Raw genomic sequence first — 24,191 nt, forward strand, 5'->3', positions numbered from 1 at the left:
TTTTTACTACTGAAAAAATATCAAACAATTGCACTAGACAATTTAAGAAAAAAACTACAACAATTGTTTTAGGAAGCTTATTCCACCTCTTGACTGATTCTAAGGAAAGAAATTAGCTGCTATCAAATCATAGCAAAACACCTTTGTAAATTCCAGTTTTGGTTTCCACAAAATTGACAGGTACAAAGACTACTCTTATCCCTAAAACAGTTAAAACACATCTTTAAACTGTCCAGAGAGTGAACATTATATACCCAAATAGTGAATTCACAAAACACGTGATTTATAAAATAGTATTATACTATATGAATAATAGTAATTTGTAACTTAGTTTTCCCTTGTCACTGAGTTTCTTTCTTGACTATATATGCTCCCTAATCAACTCATTTTTATATTGCTTAACTGATCAATTGATTCCAACTCAATAAAAACACGAGGTAAAAAGGATAGGAAATATTATAATAACTAAATCTGTTACATGTAACAGAGAATTCAGTGACTAGCAGTGATTTCTATACACAGCAGGTACTCATTAATTATCAGTTAACCTTAAAGCAGAATCCACAGGTGTAAGTTTGGCACATTATAAAACTAAGTAAAAAAATTCACAAACTAAATTAGTTTCACCTGCTATATAACATAGTTTTGTCCAAAATATACACTAGTAACAGTTTCAGAAGAAACATTATGCAAAAAAAAAGCATGAAGAAGAAATCAAGCCACTCAAAACTAAAGATAAAATTTCTGTATAAGTTAAAATCCTCAAGATTTCAGCTGGCGCCACGGCTCATTAGGCTAATCCTCTGCCTTGCGGCACCGGCACACCAGGTTCTAGTCCTGGTCTGGGCACCGATCCTGTCCCGGTTGCCCCTCTTCCAGGCCAGCTCTCTGCTGTGGCCGGGGAGTGCAGTGGAGGATGACCCAAGTACTTGGGCCCTGCACCCCATGGGAGACCAGGAGAAGCACCTGGCTCCTGCCATTGGATCAGCGCGGTGCGCCGGCCGCAGCGCGCTACCGCGGCGGCCATTGGAGGGTGAACCAATGGCAAAAGGAAGACCTTTCTCTCTGTCTCTCTCTCACTGTCCACTCTGCCTGTCAAAAATTAAAAAAAAAAAAAAATCCTCAAGATTTCAATCTGAAAATAAGGACCCTTGATATTAGCCTAAATTTGAAGTTTACAGATGTTATCTAGTCTTTGACACATTTTAGTACATATGATAATCTTAAAGAATATCCATAATGAGTAAGACAATGCTTCCATAAAGAAAGAGTGATGTTTGGCTTTCCAAAGCAACTAATTTAAGAGGAAAGTAAATAATGCCTAACATGGCTTCAGGATATACTGAATCAGAAGTTTTATTTCATTTTATTTAGGAATCATATGGCTTCACTCCAACAACTACCTTATAGTGTTACCTTTGTGAAAGCCCTGCAAAAACTCTAATATGTAATTATATGCTGTCTGTTCAGAGGAGTTAAAGAGAGTAAGCTAATTTGTGGAAGAATCCTACAGACTATAAGACTAAACTTGTTAAAAATAAACTATTACTTCAAAATATTAATCAAAATTATAAGTTGAATCAAGAATCACACGTATAATTCCTTAAACAGGGACAGAGCAATACTGAGACTTTTTAAAAAACTCATTCTGGTTTCTATTAATTTGCTTATACTATTACTTGACAAGTAGGGTTACAGAGACAAAGACAGACTGGTTCACTCCCCAAATGCCCACAACAGCCAGGGCTGGGTCAGGCCAAAGCTAGGAGCTTGGAATGTAATCTAGGTCTCCCAAGTACCTGAGTCAAAACCTGCTACCTCCCAGGGTGCATACTGGCAGGAACCTGTAATAGAAGTGGAGCTAGGACTGGAATCAGGCACTCCAATCTAAGATGCTAGCATCTTAAGCAGCTTCTTATCTTTTGAGTCAAATCTTCACCCCAACAATGAGCCTTGAGAAACATAGCTTTCTTTGGAGAAACACAATACTGGCAAGACAAGGAAAGATGGACACCAACTCAAAAACAAAGAAATAAAATGAAAAGGAATGTGGAAGATTTAAAAAAAGAGAATTGATCACCAATAATAATTTTATTAATACATACCAATTTTCTTCCTTAAATCTCAAAATGCTAAGTATCTGAGACAGGCATTAGGCCTTCTTATCTACATCTGTACTTTAATCACCTTCATCTCTAGCACTCAAAAAAAAAAAAGTGCCTAGAATATACCAAGGGGGGGTGGGGAACTAATGTATATTAATACTCTATGGGGCCAGCACCATGGCTCACTTGGTTAATTCTCTGCCTGCAGTGCTGGCATCCAGTATGGGTGCCGGGTTCTAGTCCCAGTTGTTCCTCTTCCAGTTCAGCTCTCTGCTGTGGCCCAGGGGGGGGGGAGTGGAGGATGGCCTAAGTGCTTGGGCGCCTGCACCCGCATGGGAGACCAGGAGGAAGAACCTGGCTCCTGGCTTCAGATCGGCGCAGCACTGGCCATAGCAGCCATTTGGGGAATGAGCCAACAGAAGGAAGACCTTTCTCTCTGTCTCTCTCTCTCTCACTGTCTATAACTCTACCTGTCAAATTAAAAGAAAAAAAAAAAAACACTCAACAACTTGCACAGCATGTGTAAACATTATGAATGATATTAATATAGCTTGTGAATTTTTATCTTTATACCTTTTTATTGAGGCTCAAATAAGAAAGCACATAGAACAAAATTATCTGACATTCTTCCTCGTATTGTTTTCTCATATAAACATTTCAAATTCCTGTTGATTTATCTATTTTCTGCAAAGCTTTCCTAATTAAGAAACCTTTAGTAAGTGGTCAACTGAGAGACCTTGTAGAAAGACTGAACCCTAAAAACATTCAATGTATTCCAGCATATATCAATCTGAAGCAGAGATTAAAGCAGTCATTTTAAAACCCACAAACTTTGAGATTTTATTTACTAATGCCAATGTGACTGATATACTAAGTGCTAAAAAGAAAAAGACAAAATAATGAATTTCCACCACACAAACTGAAAGACATAAAAGACCACAGTTAACCTAAGAAGCAAATCAATGATCAGTGGAGCCAGAATATAATTATTTTAATTAGTTAGTTCAGTATGAGCATTGCTCTATTGTCCCAGTGCAACAGAAAGTGTTTCACATAGTAACAAATAATAACATACCAGTTAATCTTTATTGATGCTTCAGATATGGCTGATATCCCATTAAATGCTCAGGATGATCCTATGATGCAGGTACTATTCTTAGTCTTACTTTACAAATGGAAAAGCTAAGGCATAGAGAAGTTATTTAAAACAAGGTCAAAGCCTGTGGTAAAGCCTAGAACACAAGCAAGTCTAAATATATAATCCCGACTCATCCATTGAAGGCCATCCACCAACATCTCCTGTTAAATATAATTCTGGTTACCTTAACTATATTTAATTATGAAAATATCATTGACACCATTAAAAGATGAAAATATATAATGTAACAGGGGTTCTCAACTATGTTTTTGGCTTCCAGTTGTCAGGCAATCATATTTTGAGTTCAATCACTCACACATAGCATAGTGTCCCAATGATGGAGCAGAGGAGGGAATACCGCCAGCTGATCCATATATACCCCTAGGTGATGTCTGACCCACCTGGAGATTTTCACAGTCTACGTACATACCTACACTTTTATTTGTACTTCTGGCTCTATCCCACTCTTTGTAGCTCCAAAAGATTTTTCAATAAAATGTATATTCAAATATTACATTTCATTTCTCTCATGCATGACTTATATGATAAGAAACATCAAATACCTCAATATCAACTCATAATAAAGACAACTGAATTAATAAAAATGATAGCATGCTATTTTTCCCTCAGGTTTAATCTGCTTCATTCAGTGGCAGTAATGATCTCGTCTCATACTCTACCACCTTGCAAAAATTTAAAGGATTTTTTGAGGACTGCTATAAAATTATCACTGACATTTTAATTAAAAGAAGAAATGTATGTAGAATAAACAGGACGTTTCCTCTAACGGTCTGCAGTGGCTGTTCCATTGCTTCTTTGTACAGTCTTGGTAAATTATTCAGGCTTTCACTAGTCAGAGCAGCTGTATTTCACTGTCTTCAGTAATGTAATCTACATTTATCACTATTTTAATTAAGCGGATTCTTAATTTGGTACTCTCATTGCAAAGGAAAAAGTACCTTATTCAATTTTTTTGGTAGCTAGCATCTTGTCAGTCTTGTAAGCCACAGTTTAATTTTAAACATGTTTCCTAGTACAACTAGTGACTATTTTAAAAAGAACTATAATATTTGGTTTATTAAATGATTGCTCATTTTCATTCTTAAAAACACTTGTTTCTTCTTTATAATGATAGAAAAGATAAGTTTGTAATTCTCAATTTTAATCCAAGTGATATGCTAAAAAGAATATGTTTTATTATATATAACATTAAATTCCAGGTTACTAAAAATAAATGTAAAACATAAATAAGACTTTTATAAGAAAAACATTTTACTGAATATTGAAAAAATTCAATTCAAAAGTTTTCTATGTTAGAGTATTTTTATCATTGAGTTATTTGAACTGTCTGAAGTTTCAGGGAAATTCATCATTGTATAATACAACATCTTGAACACAAGTTCTGAATTTTTCCATCAATTTCCACTTACTATTTTTAGCTAAAACAGATTTTTTTAAAAAATGATTATGCTGGAGGTATGCTTTTTATAATGTTTATTTATTTATTATCTTCTATTTGAAAGGCAAAGAGAGAGACTCTTCTATTCATTGGTTCATTTCCTCAAATACTCACAACAGTAAGGACTGGGCCAAAGCTAGGAACCCAGAACTCAATCTGGGTCTCCCATGTGGGTGGCAGGAGCCCAAGCACTTGAGCCATCATCTGCTGCTTCTCAGGATGCATAAGCAGGAAACTGGTTCAGAAGCCAAGGTGCCTGGACTTGAACTAGTACTCTGACATAAGATGTGGGTTGATGTGAGTGGCTTAACCCACTGCATCACAATGCCACACCACTGCACTTGTTTTAAATGGTTCACAGATAAACAATTACTTTAATATCATGTGGCCACATTAAATTGTGCGTTTTTAGGGGTTGGCATTGTGGCTCAGTGGGTCAAGTCACCTTTTGGGTGCTGGCTTGAGAGGGCTGCTCCACTTCCAATCCAGTTCTCTGTTATTATGCCTGGCAAAGCAGTAGAAGGCCCAAGAACTTGGGCCCCTGCCACATTCGTGGAAGACCTGGTCAGAGTTCCTAGCTTCTGGCTTCAGCCTGGCTCATTCCCAGTTATTGCAGACATTTGGAGAATAAATCAGCACATTGCAGATCTCTCCCTCTGACTCCCCTCCTCTCTCTGCCACTTTGCCTTGCAAGTAAATAAATGAATCTTTTTAAAAATTATGTATTTTTACACAGGTGATATTCCAAATCTCATATATCAACAAAGGCAGGCCTGATGTTCAAAAAATGCTGATTCAGCACAACATTAATTGAGCACCTTTTATATGTAAGGTAAAGAATTGGGTGCTATGAATCCAAACCAAAGTAAAACAAAGTCCTTCCGTAGAACAAAAGGTGTGTGTACATACACATATCCATACACAGCACTGTACTAAGTAGCTTTTAAACTTTGTTTCCTTGAAGGAAATAATCTCTAGGTCCCTATCTTTTCTATCATTAAAACTCTACTTTGACCACTTTACACATCAGTTTTCTTTGCAGCAGGTGGAGAAAGAATATACCATCCAATTAGAAAACATAAAGGGCTCTAGACTACTACTAAGAATACAAGTAAAAGAAAAAGGATCCTAAATATTCCCAAATACACTAAGGAGAAAATGTTTAAAGTTTGTTTTATTTTGCTTTCCCCTGTTTTATTTACCATCAGTTTTCAACATATTGCCAAATACTGGTGTGTGCATAAATGTCCACTAAAATTAATAAAGATGGCCTAGTTAAGGAGTTTAGGAATGAGAACTATAGGAGCCAAAAGTTGATATACATCTCATTTTGTCAGTCCACACTATGAAGGAATGTTGTGCCAACTTTTAGAGTCAAATAAACCACCAGAAGTTACAAGACTCGATTTGAAAAATCTAAAATGCACTAAGTGTATTCTATATTTTACATTAAAACTTCTTCATATAAAGCACTATGATTTTTTTTTAACTTTTATTTAATGAATATAAATTTCCAGTGTACAGCTTATGGATTACAATGGCTTCCCCCCCCCCATAACTTCCCTCCCACCCACAACCCTCCCCTCTCCCGCTCCCTCTCCCCTTCCATTTGCATCAAGATTCATTTTCAATTCTCTTTATATACAGAAGATCAATTTAGTATAAAGATTTCAACAGTTTGCACCCACATAGAAACACAAAGTGAAACATACTGTTTGAGTACTAGTTATAGCATTAAATCACAATGTACAGCACATTAAGGACAGAGATCCCAAATGAGGAGCAAGTGCACAGTGACTCCTGTTGTTGACCCAACAAATTGACACTCTAGTTTATGGCGCCAGTAACCATCCTAGGCTGTCGTCATGAGTTGCCAAAGCTATGGAAGCCTTCCAAGTTTGCCGACTCTGATCATATTTAGACAAGGTCATAAAAGACAGAGTGAGGATAGTAACCAATGATCCTAAGAGTGGCATTTACCAGGTTTGAACAATTATACAGCATTAAGTGGAGAAGAGGACCATCAGTACACACATGTTGGGAGTAGAGCCATTGGTGGTAGAGTAGAGGTTATGATTACAAAGGAATGAGGCCCAAGTGCACTAGACAGGGCCTAGAACAAAGGACAGAGTCATTATTAGAGGAGCTAAGAAAGGTGCTGTCTAAGCTACAATTAAGTTTTCTGATTGAGAGGCAAATAGAACCTGATAGAAGGGGCTTGATAATAATCTGGTGGGCTTTAGGCCTTGTAAATTCAGAGGCCCAGACCTATCTATCTCTTCACATGGGGTATATCATAAGGGAGGTGTGAACCTCCTAGGGGAAGGCACTCTGTTGACTTTCATTACTTGGCTGGGCTGGGAGGAGAGCTGGCCAGGTAAAGGCAGGTGGCATCTCTAACAAGAAATTTACAGTTCTGCCTGCAATGTTGCTGACCCTACTTGACCATCCCCTCAGCTGCAGTGGTCACTTTGGAAGTTGGGCTGAGTGAAGGGCTTTTCAGCTTAGAGCCAATAAGATCTGTGGCTCTGACCTGGGCATCCTTCGACTCCAGGGCAGGTCCATTTCCAGTGATCCAACTCTTGGCAGAGCTGCCAGGGCTCTTCACAAGCTGACTTCTGCTGAAGCCCACGCTTACCACATTGAAAGCCACTGCAGTGGACTGGCCTGTTGGGTCTCCTTGAGGGCAGATCACTGTACAGATCAGCCATTAATAGGCCTGCCACCCATTGCTTCTGATGCCGAGCTTTCTTTTCCTCCTGGTTTGTGTTAAAGCAGACCAGAGGATGCAAGTCAAGGGAGTGCCCAAGTCCCATCTCTAATCTTTGGTGGCCTGAACGACAAGTCTATAGTCACAGGCATGTTCTGTAGTAGTTTTTCTAAGGTAGACAATGCCCATGAGGAAAATTATATTCTCACTTTAAAACTTTCTTTCCCTTTGGTCTGAAAGGGAGGTTTTTTCTACTTACTGTATACTTCGCTGATGGCGAAGTGAATCTAGCTATGAGATTATTATTTGAGTTCTTATTTTGGCTATGCTATTGCAGAAAAATGTTAGCCATCTCTTTTATAAGGTCTAAAGATTAAATTGTGCATCCTACAGATTCCTTCATAATAGAATTAGTTTCCTACCTTGAGAATAGAGAGATGAGAATAGAGAAATGAATAGAGAATAGAGAAATGAAAGAACAAGTTGGGCTTAGAATAGAGAAATGAGGGAGCAAGTCCTAGATCGCTTGCTGACAATTGCAATATCACATGAATACTTAGCAAACCGTTTCAACCATTAGATAACAACTTAAGAAAACATTTACCAGAAGGTCCAATGCCTTCTATAAATTTTAAGAATCATGTATTTGAAAACACCTCTTAAATATCTAACATGGTGCAGTTTGTTTAGCCAGTAAACTTAAGCACAACCATCTAAAATGTTTTTAGTTTCTTTCTACCAACAAGTCTAAAACATATGATACACAGATTCAGGTCCCACAAATTAAAATGTATCTTTGATTGATTTTAGCAGCTTAAATTTATGGACAATCTTATCTATAAGCCATTTAAAATAAAACTCTTAATAAAATTTCCCCATGTGGACATACAATATGTACACACATATAATATAGCATAATAGACCAATATAGCAATTTTAATAATAGCTTTTAAAATCTTTAACTCTTTTTGTAGATTGCCAATTGATTTGAATTGCAAAGCACTATGATTTTTAAAACAAAGTTACTGCTTGAGCATCTATAAAGGCCTGGCAAATTTAAATAAATTACCTCTAATATATATCTCTCTAATATATAATATTTCTTTTTTTAAACTTTTATTTAATGAATATAAATTTCCAAAGTATAGCTTATGGATTAACAATGGCTTCCCCTCCTAACTTCCCCCCCACCCGCAACCCTCCCCTTTCCCGCTCCCTCTCCCCTTCCATTCACATCAAGATTCATTTTCAATTCTCTTTATATACAGAAGATCAGTTTAGTACATATTAAGTAAAGATTTCAACAGTTTGCCCCCACATAGCAACACAAAGTGAAAAATACTGTTGGAGTACTAGTTATAGCATTAAATCACAATGTACAGCACATTAAGGACAGAGATCCTACATGATATATTTTTTTAAAAATTGATTCATTTTCTATGCAATTTCCAATTTAAAACCAAGTTTTTTTTTTCATTTTCAATTATCTTTATATACAGAAGATCGATTCAGTATATACTAAGTAAAGATTTCATTAGTTTGCACCCACACAGAAATACAAGGTGTAAAAATACTGTTTCACTACTAGTTATAGCATTACTTCACATTGGACAACACATTAAGGACAGATCCCACATGAGACGTAAGTACACAGTGACTCCTGTTGTTGATTTAACAATTTGACACTCTTATTTATGGCATCAGTAATATATAATACTTCTAATATCTCTCTAATATCTAATATCCAATATCTAATAAATACCTCTAATCTCACAAAAATATCAAAGGATAAATTATTTTTACTCCCATTTTACAGATGAGAAAACAGGTTCAGTAGTTAAGAAATATGCTCGAGGCTGGCAAGGCAGGTTAAGCCTCTTCCTGGGAAGCCAACATCCCCTATAGGTACCTCTTGGAAAACTGGCTGCTTCACTTCCTATTCAGCTCTTTAGCTGATGCACCTGGGAAAGCAGCAAGTGCTTGGGCCTCTGTACTGACTTGGGATACCCTGAAGAAGCTCTAGGCTCCTAGCTTAGTCCTGGCCCAACCCCAGCCTTTCAGCCATTTGGGGGGTGAACCAGCAGATGGAATGTCTCTCCACCTCTGTCTCTCCTCCCTCCTCTGTAACTCTTCCTTTCAAATAAATAAAAAATAAATATTAAAAAAACACAGAAGTATGTTCAACACTATTTGTAAATACATGGAGAAACTGGAACCTAGGCTCATGGTCTTTTTACTAAACCACTTTATGAAGCAAATAGATTTGATCTGTGAAAATTTTTCTCATCTAATCATATTTGAATATGATGCTTGTTTCTATTATCAATTTATAACTTTACCTTTCCTTGTATTTTATAATGAATAACATGGCTATTAACCTATACAAATAGGTAACCAAAAATGAAAGGAAAGGAATCTACAATTTAAACAAATGCTAATGAATGATAAATACTTCAGTTATTGTGTAATTCTCTTGGCTTAGATTTAAACACTGTCATATATAAAGCCTAGGTTACTTAATGCAGGCACAGGTACAAGTTAAGTTCTAGGCAGCACACTCAGATTCAAATTCAAAACAGAATTAAGTACCACGGAACTAAGTTTTTTCTTAAATACTCTTGTTGGAGTTCAACTTCAAAAAATATTCCACAAAGAGACAGTACAGTTTATAAGATTCCTTCTATCTCAAATTACTCTGAGGAATGCCTGATAAAACTTGAGATTTACCGCTGGGTAACAAGAGGTAGCTAATAATTCTAAATGAAAACTCAGAATGGTCTTTTGTTCCCTTTGTTAAAAGTAAAGCCACTAGTGAAAAACAAGAATGTCTACCTAGGAGAAAGGGATCTCTTGTTAGAGCAAAAATTAAATTAAAATATGCTGCTTTTAACCTAAATATTCCAAATCATCTACATCTATCTACTATTCACTAAAAAACTATAGAGGGCACTGTTGCATCAGCTTTGAAGCTTTACAAGAGAAACCTAGAAAAGAAACTGACTATAATGTATAATTTCTCTAAAGGATCAAATGCATGGAAATCTAAGCCTAACATAAAGGAAAAGAGCCAAAATGTATGTTTTTCTAAAATAGGCTGGACTTTAGTGGTGGAAAAAACTTAACAAAAACAACTGTCAAAGTGAGAAGACTGCACTGCACACATTTTGCATTTCCCTTTGTAATGCTTTCATGAGAAAGGTAACTAATCACAGCACCTCCTTATCCATTGGAAACAGCACCCCACTGCAGAACCCTCTTCACAATCAATAGGAAAATGAATGTGGTACCTCCTACAATCTCTCCATAATTCTATCAACAGAAAGAATGCAGTCTGTTTGCATACTTTTATCTAAAAGGCCACTTCCATTTGTCCTCTCTTTGGATGAAATGACGGCTACTGATCAATTACTCTCAAATGACAGCAAACACTGAAAAAAAAATGAGAATGGAAATCTTCATCCTTTTTAAATACAATTGTATTATATATATAAACTCAAAGCAAAATAGAAAAAGCAAATTTTCCTCATAGACACACATTTTGTGCTACTGTAAAATAGTAGCATGATCTAAAATAAGTGACATAAAGCAATACTCACAAATCTAACAATTACACATGGATAACATTCAATTGAGCTTTCATATATTTTCTACTTTTCACATTATTTCAGTTATAATTCTTTGAAATTCAATTCAATTAAGTATAATCCCCCCAATTTTTAATATTTGCACTGTATACAACAATACTGGTATATACAGTTTAAAGCTTCTTATTACACTACCACATAATTTTCCCGCCCATTTACTCACCAAAAATTTAAATTTTAACACTATAAATAATTCAAATATGAAAAAAGGTAAGCTATTTCATCTTGGTATTTAAAAAATAATGTCCTGAAATGCTGAACCTCTAAAGAAACAAGAACATTAGCTGTAATAATTATAATATCACAATCCAAATCAACTAGAGATAATATATAAAACAAAAAAGGAAGATACTACATTAACATACATCTAGTCATACCAGCACATAACATGGTAAATAAATCAACATTAACATAACCACCACAATAAAACCAAGGTCTTAATTGCAGAATCCCAAATTCCCCAGAAAAAGGGGGTACACAACTCATTTTGTCACTCTTAAACTTCCACAGAGATTAGCACCTTCTCTGAAATCAAAGTGTGGAACTGTGAAAGTGTTACAAATTCTTCAATAATATATTAACCTACTCATAAATCAAAAGAGAGGAAGGGGCTTTAGATGGTATGCAGAACTTCATTTTATTACAAAATCCCCAGTTTAACAAGCTATTTTCAGCCAATAAAGTCAAAAGTAAAGCATTGTTACAGTGGTTAGTACAGATTCTAATGCTTTAACTTATTAACTTAACCAAAATGCAACTCGAGTATTGTTCCTTTAAATTATTAATTTATGAGTTTTGCTTAGTCTCCTCCTGAGGTAGGGCAGCTCATAGGTATGCTGAACTCATGTAAATAAACAGAAAGCTTTTGCAATGTTCTAATAATACATTAAATGTGATATAAGACAACCATTTTTAATGAATGTTGAATGCACAATCCTGTGAGCCACATTTATACAAATGGACTAAATAATTTAAGGAATCTGTAAGATCCTCCAGGAAGTCAACATACAGATTTAGAAAGAATTAAAACAAGCCTATCGCTTTTCATTGATCTGCTTACAACAGAATCAAAATGCTATCGTAACTATGAAGTCACATGCAATTTCAAAGAAATCTAAAAGAAAGCATTATGAACTGAGAAAAATTTATTTCCCATATTGTTTTTCATCACAACGATGACTGCAACAAAAATAAATCAGGTAGTATCTTTTTAATACTCAGGATATCTAACTAGATATTTAAGTTTACCATTGTTGAAACATAGCATATTAAAATCAATTTAGTTAACTCTAATTTATGCAAATCTTGATTGTGAGCAATAGCTGCTAAAAGGATGCAGCATTGTTGATTCATATACAAGCATTTTTAACTGCATTGGATAATAGCAGTGCTCCTAAAGGACTATAAAAAGCAAAGTGATTAGCAGTCATTACTGTTAATTAGTGCTCACATTACATTCCTTAGGATGAAACTCCTTTAAGTTGTATGCATGGAAAGTTTATTTTTGAAGATTTGCCAAACCTTGCCTAGGTAAGCATTGGGATAAGCCGTCAACTACCAGTAAGCAGAATGAAAAACAGGGACAGGTCAGAATCCAATTAGTATGTCTAAGTTTTTAAACAGGAAAAGGGTTGAGGGGAATGAGTAAAACTGGAAACTCATACTTCACATTCTGCAATCTCACTGATAAAAGGAGGAAATGTGTGTTTATCAAACTTGCTGTGAGTGCACAGTTCATTTGGAGTGCTGTAAACAATCGCCTGGCTGCCCACTTCCAAATGCATGTGAAAATCTTGGAGATTCAGAGCATCATACTCAGCCAGCAAGGTCACTCTAGTGATGCCCTGGAAATGGGAAATTAGGAAAACGTGGCAATCAGAGGTTTAGGACTGACCAGAAAAAGCCCTGAGGCTGGCTTACCATCTTTCACCACCAGTCAGGCTGTCTCTGCTTATTCAGTATTAACACAACAGGACCAAGAGCAAATGAAAATAACTCCATGCACCTAACTGGGACATTGGCTTTCTTTTTTAGAAAATGATAGGCATTTGTCACAGAAAAAAAAAAAAAAATCTCTCAAACACAGCTTTTAAGAACCAGCTCTGAAAGAAAAACAGGCTCCTCATGAACCTTCAGAAAGGACCTGGGGAATGGTCCACTTCCTGTTGATTATCAGGTTTCCTTTCTCCCTATGCCATTCCATGCATTTTTAAATAAAGGCCAAATTTTCAACAAAGAAGCTTCAAAAGCAATATATGCTTACTAGAAAAAAATTTAAAACACTCAAATGTACAAAATTTATATGCTCTTACTACTACTTGCATTCAGACTTTAAAATACATCTTTCAGATATTTTTCTAGGCATAAATACATTTTATAAAACTTTTATACCATACAGACCATTTGGCAACATATCCTTCTATTAATGCTATATACAGATGTATTTCTAAAACTTCACTTTTGATGTTATATGGCATTCCACAGTAGGGATATATCATAATTTAGATTGTCAATCACTTCTAAATATTCAAGTATAGCTTTAGTTGTTTTCTTAGTTTAAATTCCCCTAAAGTTTAATTGTTTGGTAAAGATGGGTCAGTTCTGCCAATTATCCTACAGAAAGGCTGAACCAATTTAGAAGGCTCTGGTAGCACATAGGGCACCTCCTTCTCCAAAACTAGAATCATTTTTTATTCCTACTAGAGTGACTTTTTAGTTAGTGAAGTGGAACATTTTTTGGCCATCTGAATTTCTTTCTCTGAAAAATGCCTGTTCATATCCTCAGCCTGCATCTCTATATGAAGTTATGCTTTTCAACATCCAAAAACATACTGAGGGAGGAATGATACAGAGAGGCCAAGAACACACAGGCCTTGTGGATTTCTCCAATGAGTCTGCTAGCAATAGATCACACCCTTTTTGTTTCATTTTGACAGGGTTGTCTATGATTCAATAATGCTTACATAGTAGTCCAATAAAATAAAATAAAATAAAAATAACAGGGTCTGGAGAGCCTCTGGATAGCTGAATATGTGGAAGAATACAGAAAGGTAAACTGGAACTCATCCACCGCAGGAGAGTGGTGTACCCCATCTTCATGGGGACAGCAGTGCTTGTGTTTCCAAGGCTTCCAGACTTGACCTTATGTATATATGCATCTGGTTGCTTATTTGTATCCTTTAAAGTAATACTTAAAATATTTAAAATATTTATAATGTATCAGTAAATGGGAATATTTTGTTTCTCTGAGTTCTGTGATCTGCTCTAGCGAGTTAATCAACTTGAAGAGGAGGTGTGAGAATTCCACTTTGTAGTCAGTAGGTCAGTATTGTTTACTTAGGGTAGGGAGAAAGAAACCTCCATACCTTTTGTGCTACAGAAGTTTTCGGTGTTGACTGCAATGAGAGAGCAGAGGAAAAATGTCTGATTCTGCCACTACACTTAGAACAATGCTTCTCAAACTATCCATCACTTCTTAAAAAAAACTTTTCCAAACCCTTAATGATAGAATCTTTTGTAAAATACAATAAAAATGAATTACAATAAATAAAATCTTTAAGATACAAAATACAAGGTCAAATTTATTATTAGTCAATTTATAAAACTACTCTTTCAAATTACCATAAAAGTTTCTAAATGCTTATTTTTAAGTTCTATATACATTGTATCTTGAATCAGCAACAAACACCTCATGGTCTAGCACCAGATTAATATCTAGATCATACTTTTAGTAGCCATAAACCAAAATTATTCTGAGAGCTGTAAAATGAGAACACAGATCACTTTGATTACTGATTTAATAACCACTCCTCCTTCTAAAATCAGATTACATGTATAATTACAAAAAATGATATGTATCTGGCTTTTACAACAATATCAAGTGAAAACTGAAATGAGTTGCATGACTTACAGTGTTCATACAATAAAAACTGTCCAATAGTTATTACAAGCCAGAAACTACTGAAAATACTAAGTCTTGAGAGAAATTTCACTGCTAGCTTGCCATAAAATTAACTGTGTGATGTCACAAAAATACTCAACAGTCTCTGTAAAGCAAATATACAACAACCAAAAAATTCTAAATACTTATTAATGACAAGATATTATGGTGATTAATGAAGAACACCCGAAGTTGAAAAGCCTTCAAGAGGTTATAAACTAAGAAAAAAGAGCCATATAAACTTGTATTTGCAAATCACTATGTTAAAACAAGGCAGAACAATTCCCCATGAATGCAACTAAATGCAACAGAAATTCAAAAAAGCAAAGGAGCATTTAAGGCAATCCGTATCAACAGCTTTTGCACTGGTATCCTATCCTAAAACCTATTTACCTATTTATAGATGCCTGTTGTCCCATCTACAGTCCCCATCAGTTCTCACCTAAAATTTCAAGATGCCACTTTATACTTCCTTTTCTTTGAAATCATAATGTCTTTTTCAGAGCCACAGAGCACTTTGTCCAGGCTCAGATGCTCTCTGCATTTGACCCATCCCTCTTTGGATGCTACAAAAGGGCCCTCTGATCTCAGAGCACATAGAAGAACATGTATTAAAAACTCAGAAAACAACTCAATCCTGATGTAAGTAGTCAGTAATACTACCAGATTAAAAGGGTTTTTTGAAATCAATGGTTAAAGAAGTAATGTTTTTTTTTTGTTTTTGTTTTTTTAATTTTTGACAGGCAGAGTGGACAGTGAGAGAGAGACAGAGAGAAAGGTCTTCCTTTTTGCCATTGGTTCACCCTCCAATGGCCTCTGCGGCCAGCTCGTTGCGCTGATCCCAAGGCAGGAGCCAGGTGCTTCTCCTGGTCTCCCATGGGGTGCAGGGCCCAAGGACTTGGGCCATCCTCTACTGCACTCCCTGGCCACAGCAGAGAGCTGGCCTGGAAGAGGGGCAACCGGGACAGGATCGGTGCCCCGACGGGGACTAGAACCTGGTGTGCTGGCGCCGCAAGGCGGAGGATTAGCCTAGTGAGCCGCGGCGCCGGCTTAAAGAAGTAATCTTAAACTTTTAAAAAGAACAGACCACTGTGAAAATATGATATAAAATTGGACTTCTCCCCAGAAAAATTTACATACACGAAAAAATGTGCATAAAATATCAAGGAGTTCAAGAACACCTCTCCCTTCCAGATTATGAAATTCTGTCTTAGCATATCACATTATACTATATTAAAATCCATAAATCTCATTCCTAGTAGCTTTCTGTGGTCAAGGGCAGACTATAAGACCACTCAAAATAGAAGAACTTGGAAGAGGTTAAGAAAGTTACAAAAATGGCTATAAGATCAAGAGGAAAAAATGGTTATTTTTAATTTTGAAAATTTATTTTATTTATTTGAGAGATAGGTAGAGAGCTACAGAGACAGCTACTATCCACTCAAATAACCATAAGAGCCAAGGCTAGGCCAAGGAGAAGCTAAGAGCCAAGAACCCAATCCAGGTCACTCATGTAGGTGACATGGACCCAACTCCCTGAACCATCACGTGCTGTCTACCAGAGGGCATTTTATCAGGAAGCTGGAATACGGAGCAAATCCAGGTGTGGAAACCCAGGCACTTGGATTTGGGATATAGGCATCCAGCCACCATCTTAACCACTAGGCCAAATGCCTATTTCCCCACCACCAAAATGCGTAAAAGAGTTAAATTATGAAAAGCTCAAAAGAGAAGACCATAGATTACTCATAAAATAATGTTGTTTCTCCCCCCAACACACTGCAAAATTACTACCTAAGAAAGAATCCACAGGGAACTATTCTCAAAATAGACCAAGAGCTGCTTCAATGGCTCCAGAATCAATTCTATAGTAGGAAGCAGAGAATCCCTCACAAGAAAAATAAATGCCTAATAAATAGCTTCTGATTTCCTGATTTGTCAACTTATTTTTATGGATATAAAAACATTAACTGTGTGCATGTACACAAAGTAACCACGTGGTCCAGCACTGTAGCTACTATAAATAAGTATGGTGAAATTCTGCTGGTGCTCCGAGGTAACTGCTTTTCCTTACAGGAGCATAAATAATAGCCCCATTTTATTGCCTTTGGACATTCAAAGAGCCATTTTATAAATGACTTCTTCATATACTCTTTGAGAAGTATAAAACCTCCAAACCTGGTTCATCTAACTTTCAAATGGAAGTTCTTGCTTGAGGCTTTTCACAAATGGGTTAATAAAAAAATGCACTGCTTAGATTTTAAAGATAAGCATGGAATTAACTCCTAAAAGAACACAGCAAAATAAATTTTAAAAGAGATAAAGTATCAATTAAATTAAAACCTTTGTCATTTGGGTTTATCCATTTATCTCTTTCTAAAATGGCCCCTGCCTCAGTTTACTCATATAGGGAAACTGGATAGAAATTATTAATTCCCCATGTCATGGCAGGCTAAATTATCTAACAGAAAAAGTCTAAAAAAGACTCACTAGGGTCAAAAATTATAGGAAATAAATGTAGGAGGATAAATTCAATTCAATCTATGATATAAATTTACTCCCATTAAAACTTCTTTCACAATTTGAACAATTATCATTCTTTTTCTTCTCTGCATTAACTTACTAATAAAGTCAAGAAGAATTACACTCATTTCAGTGTCTACTTGCAGCAACTACTGAATATTAATTCACTAGTGGAACTTTGTATGTGATGGAAAAAATGACTTAGTTTTACTGGGTTATACTAGAAGCTAGAGAATGAAGGAGAAGGAAAGACCTGAGACTGACGTGAGGTTGACAAGTAGAGGTGGAAGCCGGTGCTGTGGCTTAACAGGCTAATCCTCCGCCTTGCGGCATCAGCACACCGGGTTCTAGTCCCGGTTAGGGCTCCGGATTCTATCCCGGATGCCCCTCTTCCAGGCCAGCTCTCTGCTATGGCCTGGGAAGGCAGTGGAGGATGGCCCAAGTGCTTGGGACCTGTACCTCATGAGAGACCAGGAGAGGCACCTGGCTCCTGCCTTCGGATCAGCGCAATGAGCCGGCCGCAGCGGCCATTGGAGGGTGAACCAACAGCAAAAAGGAAGACCTTTCTCTCTGTCTCTCTCTCTCTCACTATTCACTCTGCCTGTAAAAAGAAAAAAAAAAAAAAAGTAGAGGGGGGAAAAAAAGATTAATTTTATAGCATTTTTTCACTCTAGAAACCTAAAGAAATTCTCATATATGTTTCCATTTGTTGTCAAAAACAGCTAAATAAAACGAAAGATATATCCACATTTTACAGATGGAATTACTGAATTCTAGAAGAGTTGCATTCATCACAAGGCCTGATACAGTCCATGAATTCTACTGGAACAAAAAAGAATGAAATACAATATCCCTACCACTCATGTTACTTAATAATCTTTAAACAAAACCCATACAAACTTTAAAGAAGCACTAGCTTTGTATATGAAGGTAAATTAAGTACTTTAAGAGAGCTACAATGTTTTTTGAAGGTTCAAGGAAAAAGGATATTACATTTAATGGGGATGAATCAATGGTAAGCAATGAAGATTTTGGGTAAAGAAATGTGACTAGATCTATATGTGAGACTAACCTTATAAGAGTTTGCAGGACAAATTGTAGGGGGTGAGAGACTGCAGAGAAACCCTATGTAGAATTTTAGGGATCAATTAATATACAGTTCTAACACCTTTTCCTAAGCCAAATTAAAGAGATGGCAAATACAAGATGCTGCAAAACTTCAGATATAAACCTTTCTAATATACAGCCATCACAATTCACTGTGATTATCAGTCTTGTGTAGCGAAAGCTGTATGTTACCCACAGAGCCATCAGTTTAGAAGGTGCCTTATATAGGCTCCTTGCCACTACTTAAATGCCATTATCAAGTCCTTTCAATCCCTCTCTTCAATATCCTCCTTTAAGTTTTTCAATTGGTACTCCCTCAGTTCAAGTACTCATAACCTTTCAACTGGCCTAGTATCTTAGTTTTCAATTTTAACTGATCTATACGGTTACGCTACTCTAATCCATTTATTGAATTATTAGTATTTCAATTTGTTGACTTTGAAGTCACTTTCTAATCCTACAATTGTAAGTCATTTATTTTGCAATCTTTTTTTTATTTTTATTTTTTATTTGTTGACAGGCAGAGTGGACAGTGAGAGAGAGAGACAGAGACAAAGGTCTTCCTTTGCCATTGGTTCACCCTCCAATGGCCACCTCAGTCGGCGCACTGCGACCAGCGCACCGCAGCCAGGTGCTTCTCCTGGTCTCCCATGCGGGTGTGCAGGGCCCAAGGACTTGGGCCATCCTCCACTGCACTCCCGGGCCACAGCAGAGAGCTGGCCTGGAAGAGGGGCAACCAGGACAGAATCCGGCGCCCCGACCGGGACTAGAACCCGGTGTGCCGGCGCCGCAAGGCAGGGGATTAGCCTATTGAGCCACGGCGCCGGCCTTATTTTGCAATCTTTAAGAACAGTGGCTTTCAAATGTGTATGATCATAAGAATTTTTTAAACAGTAAGACATATATATAATCTAACAACCTAGCATACATATAACATGTGTATGTACACTAACACACATATGCAATGGTACACAAAAAGTAATTACATTAAGTATAATGTACTTTGATATTTTCTATTTTATTCTAGTACCTTTCACTAAAAAAAAAGCTGTGACCCATAAAATTGAATTTGCAAAATATTACCTTACAGGCTTCCCATTACCTAAACAATCCTTGTCCTAAATTTAAGACACTTTTGTTGGTTTCAATCAACTTTCACAGACTTACTTCCCACGATTCTTCACTGGGTTAAGTCACTGCCTGTGATGCCAGCTTCCCATATGAGTGCCACTTCGAATTCCAGCTATATTACTTCCAGTCCAGTTCTCTACTTTTGTGCCTGGGAAAGCAGCAAAGAAGGACCCAAGGACTTGGAGCCCTGACACTCAGGTGGGTGACCTGGATGGAGTTCCTGACTCTTGGCTTTGGTCTGGCTGAGCCCCTGCCATTTGGGGAGTAAACCAGCAGATAGAAGATTTCTCTCTCTTTTTCTCTCCACTTTCCCCTCTATCTGTAACAAGAGAGGAGAAGAGAGGAGGGGAGGGGAGGGGAGGGGAGGGAAGAGGAGAGGCGAGGTGAAACGGGGAGGGGAGGGGAGGGGAGAGAAGAGGAGAGGCAAGGCGAAGTGGGGAGGGGAGGGGAGGGAAGAGGAGAGGCAAGGCGAAGTGGGGAGGGGAGGGGAGGGGAGGGAAGAGGAGGGAAGGGAAGAGGAGAGGCAAGGCGAAGCGGGGAGGGGAGGGTAGAGGAGGGAAGGGGAGGGAAGGGAAGAGGAGAGGCAAGGCGAAGTGGGGAGGGGAGGGGAGGGGAGGGAAGAGGAGAGGCAAGGCGAAGTGGGGAGGGGAGGGGAGGGGAGGGAAGAGGAGAGGTGAGGCGAAGCAGGGAGGGGAGGGGAGGGAGAGGAGGGAAGGGGGGGAGGGAAGAGGGGAGGCGAGGCGAAGCGGGGAGGGGAGGGGAGGGGAAGGGAGAGGAGGGGAAGGGAGGGGAGGGAAGAGGAGAGGCGGGGAGGGGAGGGGAGAGGAGAGGAGAGGAGAGGAGAGGAGAGGAGAGGAGAGGAGAGGAGAAGAAAGGAGAGGAGAGAAGACCTGAAATCTAGCTGCCAAGTTGAACCACTCTTTATTTTCCTAATACATCTCATAATTTCCTGCTTCTACAACTTTGGTTAATGCTTTGATTTGAATAGGATATGGCTCCTGATCACGTGCAGACAGGTCTCAAAGTCATGGACTGATGGTATAAAGAAGGTGGACGTATGATCTAATTATGGTCTCCAGGGAGTCCTCAAGTCACTGGGAAGATGCTCCAAGAAGGTAGTTCTCAACAGGTGACTGGTTACCTAATCCTGGAAAGGCTCAGCTGTTCTCTCCCTTTCTCTGCTATCTGATTCACCATAGGATTGTTCTTCCTCACACATTCTTCCTTCTACTGCCATCCGCCAGCGTCACTAGACAGCCCAACCAATGGGGTCGACCTGATTGTAGGGGCTGTACACCTCCAAAATCATGTCCAAAATAAACCTCCTTCCTTCCTAAGTAGCTGTATTGGGTAGCTATAGTGACAAAAAGTTGACTACTACAGCCAAGCTCTGCCCTTAATTTGCAACACTGTCTTAGCCATTCTTCCATGTCTGTCTGTCAAAATTTAATCAAGCAGAGTAGACGTTTGGCTTGATGGTAAAGATATCAGTTGGGATGCCCACATGTGATGTTATAACTGCTTGGGTTTGAGTCTTGGCTCTGCTTCCAATTCCAGCCTCCTGCTAATGTAGCAGTAGGCCAATTTAAGTAGCTGGGTCCCTGGCCACCCACATGAGAAATTCAAATTGAGTTCCCAGCTTTTCGAAAATTCAATCAGCAGTTAAGAGCTCTCTCTTAGCTCCTTTCTCTCCCTGCCCCCTTGTGTGTGGCGTGTGTGTGTGTGTGTGTACCACTCAAAATAAATAAGTGAATATTAAAAAGAAGATCTAAGCAACTTTCAAGGATTTCAACTATAACTTACCTGATAGCTTCTCCTAATTCCCCAGTACAGGGGATATTTTGTCCTCTGAATCCCCATCACCTTTCAACTGCACAATCTGAGGGTAACAATACCTTTTATTTGCTTTTCTGTACATGTGTTTTAATCTCCTTAGGGTCCATGAGGGCAGAGACTATAGTCAATACTAGTATACTATAGTCAATACTGGCACACTAAAATCACTGAATTAATGTTTGCTGAATTAAAAACATAAGAGTCTCTAAACAATAGTAATAGAAAGTTAACAGAAAACTCAAGATTAGGACAAGTTCCTATTAAATCATCTATTACAAGAACGACTCCATCTCTAAATATTTACTGACATATCATTGTTTGTATGACTAGTTGATGATTTACACACTACCTATTCACTGACTGCAGATATTCCCAATTTAAAAGGAAAAGTAATCATAAAAAGGTCAGTTCAAGATCTATAATACTGTTATATAACCACCAATAAAGTCCTGTGCTCCAAAAATACATAAGGATAGCAATAAAAGAAGGAAGCAATTTATGTTCACCAATATTGGTACTGCATTCTCAGTCATTTAATAGAGAATACAGCAAAGACAAGATAAACTCCTGGTCTAGAAATGAAGACTACAGGAGTGAAACAAACATCCTATACAACACAACTCCAGAAACAGATAACAAAAGCTTTTGTTGAAAATAAATGGGAGGATATGGGCACTGGGTTCTAGTCCCAGTTGCTCCTCTTCCAGTCCAGCTCTCTGTTGTGGCCCGGGAAGGCAGTGGAGGATGGCCCAAGTGCTTGGGCTCCTGCACCAACATGGGAGACCAGGAAGAAGCACCTGGCTCCTGGCTTTGGATTGGCGCAGTGCCGGCTGTAGCGGCCATTTGGGGAGTGAACCAACAGAAAGAACTTTCTCTCTGTTTCTCTCTCCCACTATCTATAACTCTACCTGTCAAATTAAAAAAAAAAAAAAAAAAAAAAAAAAAAGAAGATACCACCAGCTAACATGCCCACATTCCTTATTTAAAAAAAAAAGAAAAGAAATGGGAGAATATTCAAGAAAACAGAAAAGAAAATTCAAAGGAACACTGATAAAAGAAGTTGAAAAGTATAAACAACGAAACTTTAAAGAAAAGTCAAAGATATCCAATACACTAAAATATATAGAATAGCTTATAAAATAGGAAGAAATCTATAGTTTGTAGAAAAATGGAATACAGGAAATACGAATAAGTCAATTGGAGAATTTATAGAAAGACACTAGTTCAGGGGAAAAAAGCAGAAAGAATACATATGTACATATGCCGTATAGACACAAAATCAGTGATACCCAGGGGAGAAAGTTCAAGGATAAAGAGAAACTTTTGCCAAAATGAATGAATTCTTCTTTTTCTACACTTCAGGGGGAATCTATAGATAAAGCTGCTGAACCCGTGGTAAGTTTATAAACAATAACAACTGACAAGGATGGCCCCAAATTTTATTTCCAGACATATGTTCTACCATGTGCTTCTTCATGCATGCTTGACTTTATCATGTGAAAGGGTCAGGCATGGCTTAGCCTCAACAAAGCTGTACGTGGGAGTAAAAATGACATTGGTCTGTTACAATGACAACTCTTCCCATTTGGAGTCCAGAATCAATAGTAGGAAAGTATTTCTTGTGCCAAGGGACCAGGTTTAATGTCCAAAATCTTGGGAAATTACAGGGCTCAAGGCAAGCTGTGCAGTGCTAAAAAGCCAGGAGCAATCTGTAAAGGGCTATGTGTCTATTTAATTAGCACCATGTCTGGGTCCTCCTGGTTTCTCCCACTCTAAAGCCTTTGGGTTTGCTTCAGAACCATCAAGGATCTGGGTTCCTTTCCATCTCAAAATCTGAGGGGAAAAGAGATGCACAAAGTAATTTTCCATCACAAGCAGGTTTTCTAATACGGAGATACCAAAAATAATTTAAAAGTGTCAGCTCAGCATTTTTATAAACTATACAACAGATGCAAATTATTCTTGCTACAGCTGATGCCAAATCTGCCCAATCTGACAGAATACCTTTATTGGAAAACTTTCACTATGATGCCATTCCATTTAAGCTTCTAAATGGAAAAAAACAAAACCAAAATAAATTTATCAATGGTTTTACATAATATAACAATGTTGTGGATCTTCTGTATTGAATAAATTATTAGATAAAAATAATTTAATACATTTTGGACCAAACTAACCGGCTCACCAATCCTTTATTTTAAACACCTCCATATGTTAGGAAACCTGTTTCTCACTAGAACTCAAAACCACAGAGGACTTAGCATGACCCTAGGGTCTCATAATCTACCAAGAGAGAGAATCACATAAATAATCCTAATAATGCACTGGAGGGCCCAACAGAGCTATAGATAACTTTCCACTTAACAGACAGGAAGAAGCATAGACTTCATAAAAGGGTATGAAGAGAAAAGGAGTTTGTCAGGAGAACAAGAGAGAAGGGTATAAGAAATCACAGGGAAAGATTCCAACCTGAAAAAGCAACTTCCTCAAAACCTAATTAATTCATTATAACTTGACCCCAAAGTCTTGTGGGAATGGCAGGAATGGAGTAATAGCACTGCAAGGGCCGCTTTTTAAAGAAGTGTCTGTGTTAGGCTA

At 37.6% G+C, this 24,191-nt stretch overlaps 1 protein-coding gene across 4 annotated transcripts in view; it reads right to left on the reverse strand.

Moving 5' to 3' along the window:
* The window catches only part of DPH6 (diphthamine biosynthesis 6), a 202,402-nt gene that overhangs the window by 158,952 nt on the left and 19,259 nt on the right, over positions 1–24,191 (reverse strand). The window contains exon 4 of one of the 4 annotated variants that reach the window (XM_062205586.1): positions 11,675–12,900. The exons of the other annotated variants lie outside the window; for them this stretch is intronic. Within the exon in view, the coding sequence (XP_062061570.1) occupies positions 12,715–12,900 (186 nt within the window). The 3' untranslated portion in view covers positions 11,675–12,714. Of the gene's footprint in view, positions 1–11,674; positions 12,901–24,191 lie in introns of those variants that run through there. 4 annotated transcript variants of the gene reach the window in all.

This window comes from Lepus europaeus, chromosome 11 (assembly GCF_033115175.1).
Source record: "Lepus europaeus isolate LE1 chromosome 11, mLepTim1.pri, whole genome shotgun sequence".
NCBI lineage: Eukaryota > Metazoa > Chordata > Mammalia > Lagomorpha > Leporidae > Lepus > Lepus europaeus.